Source organism: Dipodomys merriami, unplaced genomic scaffold, assembly GCF_024711535.1.
Source record: "Dipodomys merriami isolate MVZ:Mamm:240054 unplaced genomic scaffold, mDipMer1.0.p SCAF_4, whole genome shotgun sequence".
NCBI classification, from domain to species: domain Eukaryota; kingdom Metazoa; phylum Chordata; class Mammalia; order Rodentia; family Heteromyidae; genus Dipodomys; species Dipodomys merriami.
In genome coordinates this window covers 92,967,775-92,988,920 of record NW_027205603.1, presented here as the reverse complement: position 1 = coordinate 92,988,920, position 21,146 = coordinate 92,967,775, and the positions used below count along the sequence as shown (strand labels likewise).

General features: G+C 47.9%; 1 protein-coding gene across 1 annotated transcript in view; it reads left to right on the top strand.

Moving 5' to 3' along the window:
- Trappc9 (trafficking protein particle complex subunit 9) overlaps positions 1–21,146 on the top strand; it is a 451,464-nt gene that overhangs the window by 7,337 nt on the left and 422,981 nt on the right. Inside the window, exons 3-5 of the mRNA XM_069991461.1 lie at positions 7,414–7,559; positions 9,939–10,067; positions 19,472–19,498. Of these exons, the coding sequence (XP_069847562.1) occupies positions 7,414–7,559; positions 9,939–10,067; positions 19,472–19,498 (302 nt within the window). The remainder of the gene's footprint in view (positions 1–7,413; positions 7,560–9,938; positions 10,068–19,471; positions 19,499–21,146) is intronic.

Here is a 21,146-nt window from a genome sequence, read left to right as displayed (position 1 = left end):
GCCCTCAAGGGCATGTCCACTCGAGATTACGAGCAGTCGTCCCTCAAAGTTCAAAAAGAAGCTTGGTGAGCCACGGTCTGATCCGTGCTCTGCCCACTGGTGATCCTTGCCTCTCAGGACTCCAGCTTCTGTTTCCTGCAGGGCTTCAGAGTGTGGCCCTGGCCTGTGCTCCTGCCAGTGTGGAGCTGCGGGGACACGTGTGCACCACGCCCAGTGTGGGTAGTCCTTCCTAGGCTGCTGGGGAGTGTTCTTTTCTCATCAGAACCGAGGGTGGGTTTTGTACATAGCTATCAACACTCTTTTTGTTCTTGTATGTTTCTAATTTTGCTTGTTCCTCTTCCTTTCCTTTTCTTTTCCTTTTTCTCTCATACTGCCCTGTGAGTGTGTTGTTGGGTCTGAAAAGGTAGGCTGTGAATGGATTGCCCCCAAAGTAGCTAGCTTTCCCTGTGTGCTGTTTCATTGCCTTCACCGCTTTCAAGAAACAACTAACTGCTGCCTACCCGTGGGTTTCATTTTCACATGTTCTTTAGTTGTAGCACTTTAACCCATTGGTATTTGATATTTGTCAAATACCTGCTCTTTTTTTTTCTTAGTGACAGATGAGCCTGTACTAATTTTTTTTTTACTGCAGTGCAGTGGCAGTGGCTTTGGGGGCTGCAGAGGCCTTTCCGTGGCTGTTCAGCTGGGCTGCAGCAGCAGCGCCTCGCTTGGCCCCAGGCGTTCAAGCGAGAAGCGGCATGAGGTTGGCGCGGCTGTGGGCTGTGGGGTGTGCATGGTGGCCGCTGGCAGGTGCAGACGTGTGCTGGGGGCCGCTCCGCCCTACGCCTCTCCTCTGCTTTCCCGGAGCCTGCGTCCACTCTCCTCCACTCAGCCGCTCCTCCCCACGAAGGGCAGGGGCTCCTCCAAAACTCTGTGAGGGCTCAGGGAAAATGTCCGAGATCTGAATAGCTACATTCACTTGGGCCTTGTGAACCTGTATCACGGGTTGCCGTGGACGCAGGGACTGTATCACGGTTGCTGTTTCCTGTGAGCCTTTGCCTGCGAGCACGTGGAGCCGGGGCAGTCTGGGGGCTCCCCGCAGCAGCCGTGGCAGGCCTCCCCGCCCTAGGCTTGCCGCTTCCCTACATGACCGACACAGCCGCTCTGCCCCGGTGAGGCGGTGAGGCGGTGTCACAGCTGGCGATGGGGTGGTGCTCCTTCGTGTCACAGATGCCTGTGGTCAGCCCTGCCAGTCAGTCTTCGGCTGACCCGGATCCCGGGGTCCCCACTCGCACTTGGCCCCCAGGAGCCTCATTGCCTCTCTTCTGCTCTGGCCCAAGCGCCAACACTTGCATTCTCTGTTTCCTTTGCTCCGGTTCAATGGGCGGGGCGCCAGGAAAGCAGTGCGCGTTGCCAGTGTGGGAGCCGGGGCTGTTTCCTGGGAGACGGAGGAGCGGGAACCTGTTGGCTGCGCGGATCCCGCGGCCACCGTGAGAATAGCTGGGTCTGGGTCAGTCCTTGCCTGCTCACTCCTGCGCACATGTCAGAGCCATATGCAGCGGCTCTCCTGGACACCGGGCCCTTCAAGGAGCAGGCCAAGTAGTGCCCTGATTCTCGACTGCCCCCCACAGCGGGCCCTCACCGAGGGGCTCAGCACCTAGTTGCTGGGTGCTTGCTGCCGGTCAGGCCGCGCCCACGAGCCCTGCTGGGGAGTGTTTTGGAGAGAGGGCCACACTTGGGCTTTGATAGGTTTGGGGAGTGAACTGTGAGGAACTCGGCCACTGGCTGGGAGTGAGGGGTGACAGGGCAGGGTTTGCACTGTGGCCGGAGCTCGGGCAGCTGCGGGGGGCAGTGGGGAGGGTGGCAGGGTGGCATTCCCAGACTCATGTCGGGCGGGGGGAGGGGGGGAGGTCTGATGAGAGAGGAGATGGAGAGTTGGGAGAGAGGAGGGCTGTTGGATAGTTCTGGAATAGTTCCCTCCCAGCCCAACTAGACTTAAAGAAACGAATGTTCTGGACATTGATACGGACTCTTTGATCCCTCTGGCTGTGAAGGCAAGTAGGCAGTGTGCTTCGGGGCTCTGCACTGCTGGGGGAGGGGAGGGGACTAGCACGACCTGTGTCAGGCCGAGCCAGCCACCCTGCCCTACCTGCACATGTCATTCGTGTTGCTGACGGTCCAAGGCAGAGGACCCAGCTGGCAAGTCCATTCTGTGAGCAAGAGGCTTTCTCAGAGAGGTTGTCATTGGTCCAGCATCACACAGCTAGTTGATGAGGTCCAAAATGTGTCTCCTTTATTCCACTTGGAAGTGTAAAGCAGGTGTTCTGGAGCCTTCCAGGAAAGCCTCTCCCACATAAGCACTCATGTTCTAATTCATGAGGCCAGTCCTCTTTGCACTGGTGTTTAAACCCCACCCCCAAATGAGTAGCATCTCATGTTTATGTCTGCAGTGACATGGCTACAGACAGTGCGCACATACAAAGATAGTGCACATTTGCATAACACAGGCATGCCTGCACTTTGCTTCTTGTTTGTGGTGTTAGGGATGGAGCCAGGGCCCAGCAAGGTACACACATTTTCTACCACTGAGCTGCACTACAGCTCTGCTCCCGAACGTTCAAACTTTTCAGCCCTCCCTTCATCCAGTGGAAGGTAACCCAGCCGCAGGGCCAGTCCTGAGCTCCCTTATAGAAGCATGTCTTGTTACCCAGGTTCAGTGTAAGAATGTTCAGATGGAGAAAGTCAGCACCGATGATTTGTCTCCGGTTCTTCTGAACCCATGCACTGCACTGCAGCTTTAACTTCCTCTGTAGAGCCTGCTCGTAACACTTGGCTGTGACTTGAGCTTTAGCTTTGCCACCTAGGCACCTTGCAGAGGGTGTGATTGCGCTCACAGGATGCATGTAATCCAGGGGCCCTCACCCCAGGATACCTCAGTGCAGTCATGAATGGGAGCTGTTGTTTAATTATGCAAAGACTTCTAACTCTGCACAGTACTCCCCTCATAAAAAAAGAGATTGCCTTTCTCAAAGTTCCTTGGGATTTTAATAGCAAACTATTTTTTCAGCACTTGCTTCTCGTTGGGTTTGAGTATAATGTTTCTTTGTCTGTAACTGGTTTATGAACTGGAATACTAAACCATTCTTTGCCATCAGCCACACAAATAGGACCAAAATCACAAAAAAGTACTAAATATTTTCTTTTCTCTGATCGTGTCATGAAAAATAGTACAGCCTCTAGCTTTAATTGGATTTTTCTGACGTTTATTTGTTTTTATTGCTGTGCTAGTGAGCAAACTCAGGGCCTCCAGCACGCAGGGCCTGCCTGCTCCTCTGAGCCGCTCTCCAGCCCTCTGCAGCTGAGGGTAAGGGAGGGAGCTGCTGTTATGGTGTGTGGTAGGTGCTTCATCCAGCTTCTAGAAGGCATCTTTCCTTTATCTGCACAGCCTGGCCTTTGCCTGGGACTTCGCAGAGACAGGTTGTAGTTACGAATTACATGATCCCAGGTATTCTATAACCCCACACTTACCCCCTGTGCTGTAGGCGTGAGGAAGTGGTGAGGCCTGGGGAGCAGGCTCTGCGGCTCGGGACCTTGACGCTCCCATAGTCTTACAATTTATGACAAACTAAAAGCATGTCTGTTAATATTTGCATTTTGCATTTGCTTTAAGTTTGTTTGACTGTGGATTTCTCTTTTTAAACCATAGAAAAGAGGTTCATTTAAGCTCTTTGCATGTTGTTTCTTTAGTGCGTGTGCCAGTACTGGAGCTTAAACTCGGGATCTGGGTGCTATCCTGAGCTTTTGTGCTCAAGACTAATGCTCTGCCACTTGAATCACAGTTCCATCCTGGCTTTTTTGGATAGTTAACTGGAGATGAGAGCCTCATAAACTTTCCTGCCCAGGCCAGCTTTGAAACATGTCCTCAGATCTCCGCCTCCTGAATAGCTAGAATTACAGGCATGAGCCACCAGTGCCTGCTTAATCTCCCTCTCCGCCTTTCCTGCTCTTTCCCCGCTTTCTCCCCCCTCTTTTCTCACTCCCTCTCTCCCTTCCCTCCTCCCTTCTCTTCCTCTTCTTATCCTCTTTCTCCTCTGTCGTCTTTCTTTCTTTCTTTTTTCCTATTTGACTCCTAGGGCTTGAACTTGGGGTCTGGCACTGCCCATGAGCTTCTTTTTGCTCAAAGCTAGCACTCTACCACTTGAGCCACCGCTTCACTTCTGTCTTTTTTGGTAATGTATTGGAGATAAACTTCCCAGGCTGACTGTAAACTGCGTTCTTCAGATCTCAGCCTCCCGAATTGCTAGGATTCCAGGTGTGAGCCACTGGTGCCCAGGTACCCAGCTATTCTGTCTTTTTCTTTTTTTCTTTTCTTTTTTGCCTGTCCTGGGGCTTGAACTCTGAGCCTGGGTGCTGAGCTTCTTTGGCTTAAGGCTAGCACCTTACCACTTACACCATAGTGCCACTTCTAGCTTTTTCTGAGTAGTCTTATGGACTTTCCTGCCCAATCTGGCTTCAGTTCATGATCCTCAGATCTCAGCATCCTGAGTAGCTCGAATTCCAGGCATGAACCACTGGTGCCTAGCTAATGCTGCTTTTTCTTTTTTTCCTTTTATCTTTTTTTTCTTTTCTTTTTTTTATTTGCCAGTCCTGGGGCTTGAACTCAGGGCCTGGACTATGTGTTTGAGCCTCTCTGTGCTGAAGGCTAGAGCTTGAGCCACAGCACCACTTCCAGCTTTTTCTGCTTATGTGGTACTGAGGAATCAAACCCAGAGCCTCATGCATGCAAAGCAATTACTCTACCACTGAGCCACCTTCCCAGCCCCTAATGATTTTTTTAAAGTTACTGTTTCCTGTGTGTTTTTTCCATGTCCATTAGGCATATCCAGTGGTCATACAGTTCTAGCAGTTTAAACAATTGTTCATGAAAGAATTCAAGGCTTCTAAAAGGATTTGAAAACTAACGTTCAGAGAAGAAAGGGTCTGTGACTTTTTTTTTTGTTGGTTGTAGGGCTTGAACTCTGAGCAGCTGTCCCTCATCTCTTCAGCTCAAGGCAAGCACTGTACCACTTTAAGCCATAGCACCACTTTTGGTTTTCTGGTGGCTAATTGGAGATAGGAGTCTCATGGATTTTCCTGCCCGGGCTGGCTTTGAACCATGATCCTCAGATCTCAGCCTCCTGAGTAGCTAGGATGACAGGCGTGAGCCACTGACGCCTGCCATGGTCTGTTACTTCTTGCAAGACTGAATTTGGGTGAGAAAGTTTGAATTGTACCAAAATAGGCATAAAATTTTTAGGTTTTTATATCATAGCCAACAGGAAATTTAAAAAAAAATTAAAGTTATCTTATTTATTTTTTTACATTTCTTTAGCCCTTTTTGCTTTTAATTACTTTTTGGACAGAACCTCCTCCTTCTTTTTTTTTTTTTTTGCCAGGGCTAGTCTCAGACCAAGGTCCTTCAACTTGTGCCTCCGGTGTAGGTGGGGCTACAGGTGTGCACCACCGCACCTGGCTAAGGAGTGCAGGTTTTTTTAAAGTTGAATTTAAAATACATTGAGTATGTATTCAGAATGGTGCATGAAAGGGCGTGTTCCGCCGGCGGCGGCGGCGGCCTGAGGGCCTCAGGGTGTGAGGAAGGGCCTGCCCGCAGGGCTGCTATGCCGGGGCAGGGTGGCATGCAGGCACGTGAGCAGGACGTGCCCGCCCCGGGGAGCCAGCGCACCTGCTGCATTGCTGCGGTGATCTCAGGCGGACAGAGAATGTCCCACCTCTTATTTAGTGTTCTGGGAAGATGGAGAATCCTTGGAGTATGTTATATTGAGGATGAGATGCTTACAGTGGTCACCTTATTCCCTAATAAATCCAGCAGCACGTGACACACAGGTAGGAACCTTGGACTTTGAGATCTTGACCTTTGCCCTCCTTTCCCTCATCTTACCTTGGTCCTTGTCCTGCGAGCCTTGGACCACTCTCCAGATAGGACCCGTGCAGTACCGTAGTGGACGGAGCACACTAAAGGCCACTAAGCCTAAGCGAAAGGGCCCCTTGGGCAGGTATTGGACTAGGGCGGTGAGAAGGGCCAGCAGACGGTGTCTCGTGAACCGGGTTCTCTGTAGCTGTCCTGAGGACCCTTTGGGGCTTGGATCTGGGGCAGGACGGGATGGGGTTGTGCTGTAGGCAGGCCGCTGGCCCGTGTGCAGGGGAGGCAGGGGGTGGCGGCGCTGTTGGGGAGGCTGTGGTGGTGGTGGTCACTTTCCCCTGGGAGGGGGAGCAGGCTGATGCCACGCTTTTTGTAAAGGGCTTGCCAGGGCCAACCTCGCGCTGCCCTGCAGCAACGCCAGGTGTCTCCTTTCCGGCTACAGGTCTCATCGAGCGGTGTCTGGAACAGAAAGCTGAATTCCAAGGTAGCCAGAGGCCGTGCAGTTGAGGGAGTTAGGTCTGCGTGGGTAACTGTGACTGAGAACCCTCAGCCACTCACTGGGTTAGGCACATTGCTCTTCAGGATTCTTGTGGGTGTTCAATCTGGATTAGATTGTTTTCTTGGTGAGAAAACATACAGCTTTTTTTTTTTTTTTTTTTTTTTTTTTTTTTTTTTTAATGTAATACTCAGCCAGGCGCTGGTGGCTCATGCCTGTAATCCTAGCTACTTAGTGGCTGAGATCTGAGGATTGTGGTTCAAAGGCAGCCTGGGGGGCTGGGAAGGTGGCTCAGTGGTAGAGTGCTTGCTTTGCATGCATGAGGCCCTGGGTTCGATTCCTCAGCACCCTATAAGCAGAAAAAAGCCAGAAGTGGTTCTGTGGCTCAAGTGGTAGGGTGCTAGCCTTGAGCTGAAGAGCTGAGGGACAGCGCCCAGGCCGAGTTCAGGGCCCATGGCTGACAAAAAACAACAGAACAACAAAAAAAAGGCAGCCTGGGCAGGAAAGTCGGTCCACGAGATTCGTATCTCCAGTAAACTACCCAGAAAAAGCTGGAAGTGGCACTGTGGCCCAAGTGGTAGTTCCTTGAGTAAAATGCAGCTTGGGGACAGAGCCCAGGCCCTGAGTTCAAGCCCCAGGACCGGCACAAACAACAATAATGACAAAAAACTCAACAAAACCCCCAAACACAACCCCTCCCCCAATGTGAAAATAAAACTTTTTTATACTAATGCTGCAATTGGCAACATTGAAAGGTCCAACCCCAGTGTGTCTAAGTGACATGCAGAGTCGAGGACTTATACCCACGTTACCTTTAAAAAATCACCCAGAAGTTGAGGTTTGGAGTCAGGACCCCTCCAGTCCTTGAAATTGGCAGTGACTGGTGCTGGCTTCAGTAATAGAGCTACCGTCTAGTATATCTTAGCAGTGGGAAAGGTGAGTAGCGCCCTGCTCTGCTAGCTCCAGGGCGCGTGCGTGGGTTGATAACCATGTGTTTCCATTGCATTTTGTCTTTCAGACATTATAAGAAGCGGTGCCAGGGGCGCATGCGCAAGCATGTGGGGGACTTGTGTCTCCAGGCCGGAATGCTGCAGGACTCCCTGGTGCATTACCACATGGCCGTGGAACTTCTCCGCTCCGTGAATGACTTTCTGTGGCTTGGGGGTAAGGCTGTGTGATGGCGGAGTCCCATAAAATAGTGCTCTGGTCTGTCCTTGTGGCTGGGGATAAGGCTGCTCTGTCCTTGTTTCAACTGTTGGTTAGAATCAGGGGAAACAGTAAAAGGGTCTGGCGGGAAGGGCAGGCAGGACTAGCAGCCAGCCTGTGCTGGTTGCCACGAGGGTTTGCGGCGGTCCTGGGCCTTCTCCGCTGCCCCCTCCAGCCCACCGAGCCGTGTCCTGGGAAGGAGACTCAAGCTTCCTTCTCCCTGCTCTTAGCACGAGCGCTCTGTGTGGCCACCATTGTCATCACCTCCATCTCTCCCACCCCGCACGCCTCGACGGGGAATACACGGAGGGTAGAGTTGTATGCAGCCAAAAGGTGAATAACATACGGCAGTCACTGCAACACAGCTGCACGTTGGAAGCGAAGTGTTAAGGCCACATGTGGTGGGATTCCATGGCTAAGAAATGTCCAGGGGCAGGAATGTGGCTCAGTGGTAGAGCGCTTGCCTAGCACGCATGAAGCCCTGGGTTTCATTCCCTTAGTACCACATACACAGAAAAAGCCAGAAGTGGTGCTATGGCTCAAGTGGTGGAATGCTAGCCTTGAGCAAAAGAATCTTAGGGACAGTGCCTAGGCCCTGAGTTCAAGCCCCAGGACTGGAAAAAACAAAAAAGAAATGTCCAGGGTCGCCAGCCTATTGAAGAAGATGGCTGATGAGTGTTGCCCAGGGATGGGAGAAAGCGTGCAGAGGGACTGATGACGGGGCAGCAGGCTTTTGGGGATACGGGTATGGGATGTGTTCTGGCAGCAGGCGGTGGTCATGTCATAACGGTGAAATATGGAAAACTGAGTTGCACCATGTGGGCAGCTTCTTACTGTACGTGAACCACTTCAGTTTTAAAGACTGAAAGGAAAAAGAGCAGAAAGTCCATCTGGAAGAGCCGCTTTCTCTTGCCCTGGCGGGCCGCAGAGCCGGGCGCTGTGGGAGGAGCGCGGCTGCGGCCGGGCGGGGGCGCCCTTCCCCTTACAGAGGAGTCGCCTGGGGGGCGGGGCCAGTGTGAACGGGGCATGCCCACCGTCCAGTGTGTTTTGGGGGGCTCCCATAATTCCTGCAGATAGATGTTTGTAGTGGCTAAACTAGGGCTCTGTCTTGAGGGTGACTGTTGAGGGTGCCTGCTGTCAGCCGCTTAGAATAAAACGTCACAGTGAAGTAATGAAGTAAGCTCTTTTATAGAAACTGAGTGGAGAACACCTTTAGTATCAGACGGGCTTGATGGCCTCACGTAATTCCATGTTTGGCTTCTTAAAGAGGTGGAGAAATACAAGAGGGGAAGAAGGTGAGGCCTGGAATAGTGGGATGGGAAGAGGGGCCGACGAAGGGCTCACTGTGTTTGTGGGAGCAGGGTTTGGGGGCTTCGCTGAGGTTGCTGGCTCGAGCCTGTCCAGCACACGTAAGGTAAGGGTGGGCAGCCGGCGCTTGGCGCTTGCTGGCACAGGGACTGTGCTCGCCTGCTTGCTCCCTGCGTGCTGAGGAGCTCCTGATGGAGAGGCCCTGGCTGTGGAGGAGCCTGCCTCCCCCCACACCTGCTCTGCCGGTCGCCAGCAGTTAGTTGTCCAGGAGCATTAGGTCTGGTGTAGGAACGGCCAGATGTAGAAGTCACTGGGAGAATCAAGCAGTCTGTGGCAAATCGGATACCAAAGAAACCTGTGTACACGTGAGCCTGCCCTTCTTCCTCTGTGCGATTTTGTTTGGGAGAACACTTATTTTCCATAAAAAATGGTAACTTATTACTGCCTTACTACTATGAAGGACTAAGTACCTACATCTCCAAAGAGATGTAAAAAGAGAATGTTGGCAATCTCAGTTTTATTTTCCACCTTGGAAAATCTCTGCAGTGGGAACTATGTTTACAGCAAGGTTTCTGTGCTTTTTTTTTTTAAATTAAAATATTAAAAAAAATTTTTTTTGGTCATGGGGCTTGAATTCGGGGCCTGGGTGCTGTCCCTCAGCTCTTCAGTTCAAAGCTAGGGCTCTACCACTTGAGCCCCAGCACCACTTCCTGCTTTTTCTGCTTATGTGGTGCTGAGGAATCGAACCCAGGGCCTCATGCATGCAAGGCAAGCACTCTACCACTGAGCCACCTTCCCAGCCCAGTTTCTGTGGTTTTTGGTAACTTTTAAGCACACCCAGCAGTTTTGGATCCAAAAGTTCCTTGAGTTTTCTCAAGTTTCTATGTACAGCAAAACTTTAGGTTTGATGTTTTGTTGGGGAAATTGGCTTTCCCAAATGAGCCAGCTGTTAGAACCATTCTTAGCCTCTGCAGTCAGAGTAAGTCAGCTAGAACACTGACTGATGGATGGTGTCCTTTCTCATGACAGCTGCCTTGGAAGGGCTGTGTTCTGCTTCTGTCATCTACCACTACCCCGGGGGCACTGGCGGGAAGACCGGGGCTCCGAGGCTCCCTGGAAGCTCACTTCCTTCAGAAGCAGCCAACAGACACCGGCCAGGTGGGTGCTTTTCCTCCAGCCTCAGCTCACTGGTAGTTCGTAAAATAAGCAAGAGTTCGTTGCTTTGTCTCCGGAGTTAGGCTGGACCAGTGCCGACATAGAGTGTAAGCTGTTGACTCAGAAATCTTGCACGTAAGGTGCTTTCTTCCTGAATACTTCTAGGTCTTAGCTCACCGCCACCAGTCGACTTCTGGAACCTGTGAATGAAATCCCAGGGTGGGGACTTGCGGGTCTGCCTGGGCTTTTTCCCTCATTCCTAGGTATTGAGTGAAGCTAGTCCCAGAATCGTATTTTTTGCTTTCTTGCTTTCCTTCCTTCCTTCCTTTCTTTCCTTCCTTCTTTTCTTTCCTTTCTTTCTTTCTTTCTTTCTTTCTTTCTTTCTTTCTTTCTTTCTTTCTTTCTTTCTTTCTTTCTTTCTTTCTTTCTTTCCTTCCTTCTTTTCTTTCTCTCTTTCTTTCCTTCCTTCTTTTCTTTCTCTCTTTCTCTCTTTCTCTTTCTTTTTTTCTTTCTTTCTCCGTGTGTGTGTGTGTGTGTGTGTGTGTGTGTGTGTGTGTGTGTGTGTGTGTGTATATACATGTGTACATGTGTGTGCAAGTGTGCCAGTTCTGGGGCTTGAACTAGGGCCTGGGTGTTGTCTGTAAGCTTTTGTGCTCAAGGCTCAAGCTCTACCTCTTGAGCCATAGCTCTACTTCCTGCTTTTTGGTGGTTAGTTGAAGATAAGAGTCTCATGAACTCTCCTGCCCTAAACTGTGATCCTCAGATGTCAGCCTCCTGAGAAGTACAGATGGAAGCAGCCAGCACCTGACTCCAGAATCAGTTTTAACACGTAGCTCGGTAGTTAGGCTACTTCTTGTTATCTTGGTTGGTGAGGTTCTAATGACTTAAGCTTGATTAGCACCAAGGAAGAGGAGGAACAGACCCACAAATGCTGAGTGAATCTGAACTTGGACCTTTCATGAATGCACTTGCCTTTAATGGTCGTGATGGTAATGAATGAGGCCTGACTTAAGGCTAGCATGGAAACTGCTAGATATTTTTTGGTCTCTGAGAGGTTTTGAGTATCCTGAAGGAGCAAACCGTGTTCCCCTCCCCCCAAAGAGAAAAGAGTAGTTAATGTTGGATGGGGGAGCCAAGCTGAATTTCTTCTTCCATGATTCTCCACCCCCTGTGACCCTCCCCTCCCCCAGCTCCTCTGTGGGAACCAGGTTCCACAGCAGACCCTCTGATTCCAGGCATGCTGTGTGGGAGCTGCTTAGACAACGCTATTTTATTGTTTTTGGTTTTGTTTTGTATTTTTTTTTTGGTTGGTCATGGGGCCTGAACTCTGTTTTTTTTTTTTTTTTTTGGTCCAGTAGTGGGGCCTGAACTCTGGGTCTGGGCACTGTCCCTCAGCTCTTCAGCTCAAGGCTAGCGCTCTACCACTTGAGCCACAGCGCCACTTCCAGCTTTTTTCTTTTTGCTTATGTGGTGCTGAGGAATCGAACCCTGGGCTTCAGGCATGCAAGGCAAGCGCTCTACCACTGAGCCACCTTCCCAGCCCCCATGGGGCCTGAACTCTGGGACTAGGCACTGCCCTTCCACTCTTCAGCTCAAGGCTAGTGCTCTACCACTTGCCATAGCGCCACTTTCGGCTTTTTCTGCTTATGTGGTACTGAGGAATCGAGCCGCAAGGCAAGCGCTCTACCACTGAGCCACCTTCCTAGCCCTGGGTTGTTTCTCTTAAGAGATGTCCTCTCTTCTCCCAGCAGTTCTTGCTGAGGGTTTGCTAATGTGTTAACTGTCTTGCTGATATGATTAGCAAGACTGGAAACTTCTTAGGGTAATGTTTCATTTTTTTTTCCCCTTGATAAACATAGGCAAAGGAAGTTTAAGGGAGGACTTTTTGTGGAGTACAGAAGAGTCCTTATTTAGCTTTTACTGTTGAGGGAGGCTGTGGGGGAAATACTCAGTGATGTCTGTGTGGCAGTTGGGGGAGAGGAAGCGGCTCCACTCCTGTGGAAGCTGTGGAGGGTCACCTACCTCAGGCGGAGTTCCAGAGCATGCAGTAATTGCACAAGGGGGAAGGTTCCATTTCCCTTAGGTTTTACTCTCAAGGTCTGGCAGTTGTAGTGGCAGCCTCATTCATGTAGGAGACACTGAGGCTAGTTCACCAGCATTCTCCTTGTAGTTCACAGACAGAGTATCTCAGGTCCCATGGCACTGCCCGGTGGCAGTGTCAGCATCGGCATGAGCTGGAGCAAGCTGCTTACTCTTTCTTTTTTTTGTTTGTTTTGGTCGTTCGTGGGGCTCGATCTCTGGGCCTGGGTGCCCTGAGTTCTTCAGCTCTAGGCGAGTGTTCTACCACTTACTTGAGCCACAGCACCACTTCCGGTTTTCTGGTGGTTAATTAGAGATAAGAGTCTCACAGACTTTCCTGCCCGGGCTCACTTTGAACCATGATCCTCAGATCTCAGCCTCCTGAGTAGCCAGGATTACAGGTGTGAGCCACCGGTGCCCGGCTAAGTTGCTTACTCTTTGTGCCTCAGTTTCCTTGTCTGTAAAATCGGGCAATGGCAGCTCCCATACAGAGCGTAGGTGTTGGCACTTGGTGGTGCTGGCGGCTGTGGTGAGGCGTTTCTACCGTTGAGCACCACAGTCGCGTCATTCAGGAGCACTGTCAAAGGCTGTACAATGCACACTCAGACCGTACAGCTTCTAGACACATGTCCTCTGAGAAAAGTAAGATTCCTTATTCAATTGGAATTATCCTAGTTTTTGAAAAAGAATACTGTAGTCCTGTCTCTTTTTCCTTTAATTCTACTTTTAAAATTGTGTTTGAAACTTCACTGCCTTGGTATTGAAAAATTAGGGCTACAAATTCTTTTTTTTTTTGTCAGTGGTGGGGGTTGAACTCTGGGCCTGGGCGCTGTCCCTCAGTTCTTCAGCTCAAGGCTAGCGCTCTACCACTTGAGCCACAGCGCCACTTCTGGCTTTTTCTGCTATGTGGTGCTGAGGAATCAAACCGAGGGCCTCATGCATGCCAGGCAAGCACTCTACCTTTGAACCACCTTCCCAGCCCTACAAATTCTTTCTTCGGAGGTTTACATGCAAACCTGTGAGTCTGTGATTAATGGATAAAACTTCAGTTTATTCAGAAATGATTGGGTCTGTGGTAGAGCCAGGCATGTGCAAAGTTATGAGTTCAGTCTCACACCAAATTAAAAATTATTTGGACATTTTTTTCAATAAATCCACAAAAAATGCTCATCATTGACTTATGTTTCCTTTTTTTTTTTTTTTTTTACTTTCCCTTTGGCGCTAGGGTTTGAACTTTGAAGTCAAGGCCTTGGTGCTCTGTCACTTGAGCCATGTCCCCAACCCTTTTTGCTTTCATTATTTTTGAGATAAGATCTCCTGTTTTGCCTGGGCCAGCCAGAGCCCATTCTTCTCACTTAGACCTCCTGAGTGGCTGGGACCACAGAGGTACCCCACTGTACCTGGCTAGGTGGCATATTAGGTGGGGGTCTTACTTTTTGCCCGAGTTGGCTTCGAGTAGCTGGGATTATAGGTGTAAACCATATACCTAGCTTTTTTTGGGTGCCAGTCCTAGGGCTTAACTCAGAACATTGCCTGAGATTTTGTGCTCAAGGCTAGCATTCTATCACTTGAGCCACAGTTCTCCTTCTGGCTTTTTGGTCGTTAGTTGGATATAAGAGTCTCATCTCTTCTGACCAGGCTGGCTTCAAATTGTGATCCTTAAATCTCAGCCCCTTGAGTAGGTAGGATTATAGGTGTGAGCTACTGGTGCTTGGCTAACTTTTGAACCACACGTCTCAGCCTCCTGGGAACTGGGATTACAAGCGTGAGCGACCTCATCTGATTTATAAATGTTTCTTGATGGTTATCTCTCTTTTCCGTCCATCTGAACCCAGTAATACTACTCATCATTACCCAAATCACCTTGCAGGGCTGGGTGTGTTCATCTTTCCCAGAGACCTGTTCTGTCCCACACTGGGGATGAAAACAATGGGTTACCTAGCTGGAGTCCATTGAGCCCCTCAGGCCGGGGCTTAGTATCAGTGCTTTACTCTGGTCCCTTTGTGGCCGGCATTTGTTGGTAGGAACCAGGTCTTCTTTTTTTTTTTTTTTTTTAATATTATTTTATTTTATTTGAGAACATACTGTACAGAGGGGCTACAATTACATGGGCAGGATAATGCATACATTTCTTACCAAGCATTGCAGCCTTCTCCTTTGTTTACCCTTCACCTCCCTTCCCAGCCTCCCCCCTCCCCCCACCCAATTATACCCCCCTCCCCCCCCCCACCGACATTGTAAAGCTGGTTTTGACATGACATTTTGTACTTCTCATTGTTGCAACAGGTCCACCTGAATCCTTAAACGACTTGTTTGCCCCCATCTCCTCCACATGTTATACTGACATCAAATATAGTGAAAGCGGGGGTTACACTGTGGGGGAGGGACATACAAAGCAACAAAGAAATAATCTTATAAATGCGTTAGAAACATATGCATGAAAGAAACGAAAACATTAAAATACATATTTAAGGGTTCATTTTCCTAACATCACATTATCTGACCTTTTCTGCTTGACTCATACCTATACTAGATATTGCAAATAAGGGAAACCATGGGACCTATGCTTCTTTGGGCCTGGCTTACTTCACTTAATATAATTTTTTCCAAGCCTTTCCATTTCCTAACAAATGGGGAAATGTCATTCTTTCTGATGGAGGCATAGAATTCCATTGTGTATATATACCACATTTTCTTGATCCATTCATCTACTGAGGGGCATCTGGGTTGGAACCAGGTCTTCTTTTGCAAGTAAGGAGACTGAGGCCAGGTGACTGCCCTAAGCCACTAGCGTGAGTGGCAAGGTTAGGATGTGAGCATGAGTTGGCCTGACTTCACAAGAAGAGGGGTCGGTGAGCATGAGAGACAGTGGTGGCAGTTAGAGTCGTTACAGCCTTCCATAGTGCGCTTTACTCACAAGTGAAGATGGAATGTTTTTTATGGGTTTTTTTTGTTTTTGTTTTTGCTAGTTCTGGGGCTTGAATTTAGGGCCTGGGCACTGTCCCTGAGCTTTTTTTGCTCAACGCCAGCACTTTACCACTTGAGCTACAGTGCCACTTTCAGCTTTTTCTGTATATGTGGTGCTGAGGAATCCGACCCAGGGTTTCATGCGTGCTAGGCAAGCACTCTACCCCGGAGCCACCCTCCCAGCCCTTCTGTTCTTCACTTTGGAAGCATAAAACCAGCACATAAAGAATGATGCCAGTGTAAAAATGAAGTGACTTTTAAGCTGGTGCTGCTGCCTGTCATCCTATCTACTCCGGAGGCTGAGAGCTGAGGGTTGACGTTCAAAGCCAGCCTGGGCAGGAAACTCTGGAACACTTTATCTTTAGTAAGAAGCTAGACGTAAAGCTGTGGCGCAAGTGGAAGGCCAGACTTGAACAAAGACTTAAGGGGCAGCGCCCAGTTCTTGGTACTGGCACAAAAACAACAACAAAAAAGCAAAAGAAGTGACTTCTAAATCTAGCTATTGTTAGTGATTATTGATTATTTTCCTTTTCTAGAGTTGGTTGTTAGGAGAAGAAGTTATAAAGACCAAGTTGGTGTTCTATAGTCCTTAGTATACATAAAGGCTACTTTAAGTTAGAGATTTAGCCTGCTTTTTATGGCCTAAATATATTTCCTCATCCACGAACTTAGGCCAGTGTCACTTCTTTTGTATGGTGTGAGATACCTATGCTCACACACATGTATACATATGTGTACACACGTGTATATATAGATATATAAACATGTACATAACTCATCAAAGTTAAAAGTGATAGCAGTAGATTGGTGAGGAAGATCAGCTTTGAATAATGAAGCTGGTGGCTATTTCTGATGCATAAAATGTGATACTTATAAATGTGATACTTACGAGTATGGTTTGGAGTAAAAAAATGCCATTTTCTTTTTCTTCTTTCTCTTTTTGAGACAGGAATCTCACCAGACAGTTCAGGACGACTTAGAACTTGTGGCCCTCCTGCCTCAGTTTTCTTTTCTCCTGATGCTGCCATGCTTGCTCAGATTTTCATTTTGGTTTTGGTTTTGTGTTAGTCCTGGGGGCTTGAACTGAGGGCCTGGGTGCTGTCCCTGAGCTTTTTTGCTCAAGGATAGCACTTGACCACTTGAGCCACTGCTCCACTTCTGGCTTTTTTTTTTGATAGTTAATTGGAGATAAGAGTCTCACAGACTTTCTTGCTTGGGCTGGCTTTGAACCATGATCTTCAGATCTCAGTCTCCTGAGTAGCTCAGATTACAGGCATGAGCAGGTTTTCTTTTCAATGCATAATGGACCTTGAAATAAGTCAGTGTCACTCTGGTAAGATGAGGAACAGCTAAATTTCCTTGGGTTGAGGAACTTGTTAGGTTATTTTCACAGAATATATATTTTTACAACTCCGAATTCCTGTTGCTCCATAATCATCTACTGAAACCTTTAAATTACTAAGCATTTGCTATTCAGAAGTTGACCTTAGCCACTGAGCTTAGACAATTTGATGTTGAGCTATTTTCCGGGAAGAAGCTTATTCCTGCGCTAGTAGAAGAGGTCTGCACTCCCCTTACCCGGGTAAAGAGGTGAAAGTGTGGCTTGGCGCCTGCCACTTCCCTTTATGGTGGGGAACAGCAGGTTCTGTCACTGACCAGGTCATGGTGTTTTCGTCTGGGCATGCGTGCTGTGAGACTCACGGCCTATAGCCTTTGGGAAGCTATGCAGATGTGGCTTTATGATTGCGGACTGTCTGTGAGCAGTTGCCTTTGGTACATAGCAAAATACAAAGGTGAAAAAAGCTTTGTGGCAGGCTGCTAGAGTCTCAGCCTCTCTGGTATAAAAGGAAGGGGCTGGGCCAGTTTGAGAGTCTTACTCTTGCCAGGCATGGTAGCTCATGCCTGTAATCCTAGCTACTTAGGAAGCTGAGATCTGAGGATTGCTGTTCAAAGCCAGCCCAGGGGCTGGGAAGGTGGTTCAGTGGTAGAGTGCTTGCCTCGTATGCATGAGGCCCTGGGTTCGATTCCTCAGCACATTAGCAGAAAAAAGAGGAAATGGTGCTATGGCTCAAGTGGTAGAGCACTAGCCATGAGCTGCAGAGCTGAGGGACAGCGCCCAGGCCCAGTATTTAGGCCCCATGACCGACAAGAGTGGGGGGGGAAGAGAGAAAGAGAGAGAGAGAGAGAGAGAGAGAGAGAGAGAGAGAGAGAGAGAGAGAGAGAGAGAGAGAGAGAGAGAGAGAATGTCTTGCTCTTGGACTAGTTTCTGTGAGCCTGTCTGTTTTGTTTATATTCAGCATGTTATACTTTTTAGATTAATTACCAAACCCCTGCCTTCTTTCCTGAAGCAGAATTGAGTTCGTGCTAGCTAGGCTTTAGTTACCGTCTCTGAACATCCCATTTGAAAAGCCTGCTCATTTTAACTTGTTACGCAGCGGCCTGGGAAGGCGTTCAGGGAGTGTGCCATAGGTGGCACTGTTGCACCTGGTTTTCCTGTTTGTGAAAGACTTCAAGTTTCTTTAATTTGATTTCTTCCTTTAATGCTCATAATAGCATGGTTTCCATTATATCTGGGTACTTGGAAAAAGCATTCTAGTTATATCTTATTTTTGTTCTGTTATCTCAACATGAAAATTTTAGGAGTGCCAAGAGAGCAGTGGGGAGATTGGTTTCTCTAGCAATATTAGAAAGCAGCCATGATTGTGTAAGAGAAGGAGAAGTCACCTCTGCTGTCCTTAAAGTGGAAAAGACTGTTGAGCTCCTGAGCTTTGATCCTCTTTCGTGGCTTATTAGTGGGAGGCCATTTGGTATCATGGGGAGCTGAGTTTTTCCAGTTTAGCTGGGGTGTTTGAGTGCGATTCTGCTCTGAGCTGCGGCTCCCACGCAGCCTTTCTTGGAGGGGGAATGGGGCTGCTTTTGCAGTTGTGGGGCCTGGAGCAAGTGTGTCTTGTGTTTTCTTTTTTTCTTTCCTTCTTTCTTTCTTTTTTATTTTTTGTCAGTCATGGGCCTGAACTCTGGGCCTGGGCGCTGTCCCTCAGCTCTTCAGCTCAAGGTTAGTGCTCTACCACTTGAGCCACAGTGCCACTTTCAGCTTTATGTGGTGCTGAGGAATCGAACCCAGGGCCTCATGCATGCAAGGCAAGCATTCTACCACTGAGCCACCTTCTCAGCCCGTGTCTTGTGTTTTCTATAACGGCCATTTCCTTAATTGGCTTTTTAATTTTTTGTGCTGGTCCTGGGGCTTGAACTCATGGCCTGGGTGTTATCTTTGAGCTTCATTTTGCTTACGGCTGGTGCTCTACCACTTGAACCACAGCTCTGCCCTCAGCTTTTTTGGTGACTAATTAGAGATAAGAGTCTCACAGGTTTTCCAGCCTGGGCTGGCTTTAAAATGTGATTCTCAGATCTCAGCCTCCTGGGTAGCTAGGATTACAGGCGTGAGCCACTGGTACCTGGCTGTTTTATTATTTTTATTGTGACTTTCAGAGTATAGTGATTCTTATTCTGTATTTAAAAATAGAGATTACTGCATATAAGACAGCTTTTACCATAAACATATCAGTATAATAATCATGGGGCTTGTTCTTTGTATAGAAAACTCTTACTAAGGGTACATCTTATTGGGATATACCTTTTTGTTAAAATGTGAAAAAGAATGATAGCTAATGATAAATGTCATTCTTGGAAAGGGATGACAGGAAATTTCATTCTGCACAAAAGATTGATTGGCTATCACTGATATTTGGGTAATTTGGTAGATGATGAGGGCTTTGACAAGCTTCTTGATAATAGCAAAGTTAATTGCTTATATTTGAAACTAACTACAAAGCTACCTTCTAAACATTGGATATTCTGAGCTTGATGAAGCTTTCAGTGATTATGTGTGTGTATGTGTGGATGTATGTATGTGTATGTGCATGTGTGTTTGTGAGAGAGAGAGAAAGAAATGGAGACTGAATGTGATTTTAGGGAGAGGTGGTAAATTCGATATTGTTTTCTGATACCTTTTCTTTCCTCATTCCAGGATGCTGATACGGATTCGCACAATATTCCTTTGTTTTGTCACTTGGCTTATTTGTAAATAAATCCTCTTAATTAAGAGGCATTAGGAGCATGAGCTTCAAAGAGGGAAGGGGAAGAGATAAGGAGACCCTTTGGAGTTTGCTTCCATTCCTGTTTTTCCCTCTGCAGTATGAAAGCATTGTGCTTACAACACACTGTTATGCAGGATTGCTTTTCGATCAGATACAAGTGTCACAGATTTGTCAAGGGTATGTGAATTGGGAAATGTGTTTTAGTCTTTATCTTGAGAAGCAGTTTTATTTTTCCAATAAAGGACCATGCTCTGTTCTTTCTTCCAGGAGCGCAAGAAGTCCTCATTGATCCAGGTACATGATCTACGTGCTCAGTTTCTTTTGGTTTTTTTTTTTAAGTGCTTGTTTCATGGTGGTGTGAGTGATGGTTAAAATTTCTGGATTGTAATCTCTTGAACGTTCTGATTTAAGTGATTTTAAATCAGAACTGTGGAAATCAACTATTGTGTGGTCCTTGTTGGTTGGGCGCCTGTTGCTTCGTGTTGCCTGTTGAGAGGACTCCTGCACTCGCATGGTGATGTGAATGACTTGCAATCTCGGAATGCCCTGAGCATGTTCCCCTCTGAGTCCGTTCACAGACCGGCTTGTGTTCCTTTCCACACAGATTGCAATTCCCTGTGTCTCCCATATGTGTACTTAGAAGGGACAGAAATTCTGCATTTTTTTTTTTTTACAGAGGTGGATTTCGCTTTCCCCTCTTAACACCTTCTGTAATTAATACAGCAGAACCCTACTTTATCACAGTGCCTAGTTATTTCATGATGAGTTCAGTCATTTTCTGGTTTAATCAGAAACAACCAACCGAGTAAGTAATAGAAACACGACAAACACCTTGCTTTGAAGAATGCAAAGCAGACAACAGTGCTTACGTGGGCTTCGTGCATGAGATATTTGAGCTCACTTCACTGTGGGGTAGAGTAGCTTCAGGTTGGTCAACTCATGTTTGCATCTGTGTCCAGCTCCTCCTCTGGATAGTGTTTAGATGGGGCTGTATGGAGTGTAGAGGAGGGGCATTGAGGCTTCCCTTTGCTTTTGGGAAACCGAGCTGCTGAGAGAAAACAACTTGAGAGTTTTTGGTGACTGAAAAGTAGATATTTCTGCCTGTACTCGTGAAAATAAGACCAAGAAGCTGCGAGTGGTGATGCACTCATGTAATCCCAGTGCTCAGGAAGCTGAGCCAGGAGAAGCTTTCTTTTTCTTGTTTTAAATACAGTTAAAAAAGTTAAATAAATTTATTTTTTCAAAAATTAAATGTAGGGGCTGGGAAGGTGGCTCAGTGGTAGAGTGCTTGCCTTGCATGCATGAGGCCCTGGGTTCCATTCCTCAGCACCACCTAAGCAGAAAAAGCCAAAGTGGCAGGTACTGTGGCTCCAGTGGTAGAGTGCTCGCCTTGAGCTGAAGAGCTGAGGCACAGCGCCCAGGCCCAGAGTTCAGGCCCCACAACTGACACCCCCCCCCCTAAAAAAAAGGAAAACAAAATGTATATCCTACAAAAATGAGTGGGAATGTTGAAGGGAGTGATAGTGATCAAGAGATACTGTATTCCTAAACTGCTTTGCTAAATGTAAACTCCTGTGACAAGGACTTGATAATTAAGAAAAATAAAAAATTGAATTTTTACCATCTTCTAATAGTCATACAAAAGGATTTCAATCCAACATATCAGTTTGTGGGCACAGTCCATTTTGATCAGTGTCACTCTCCCCATATTCTCTCTCCCTACTTATCCCAACCCCTCCTGTCTCCTCAAGTTTCCCAGTTCCATTTCTCACGGCTATTTTGAGTATCTGTCCACCATTCCTCCATTCCTCTGCCCCCACCCCCCTAGATCCCACCCTCCTAGGACAAGATGTGTGTCCAGCTAGGTTGAGGAAGCGCAGTAGCCCTGCCTGGTGCTGGCTCTGCTGCTTCTTTTTTTTTTTTTTTTTGGGGTCCGGTTGTG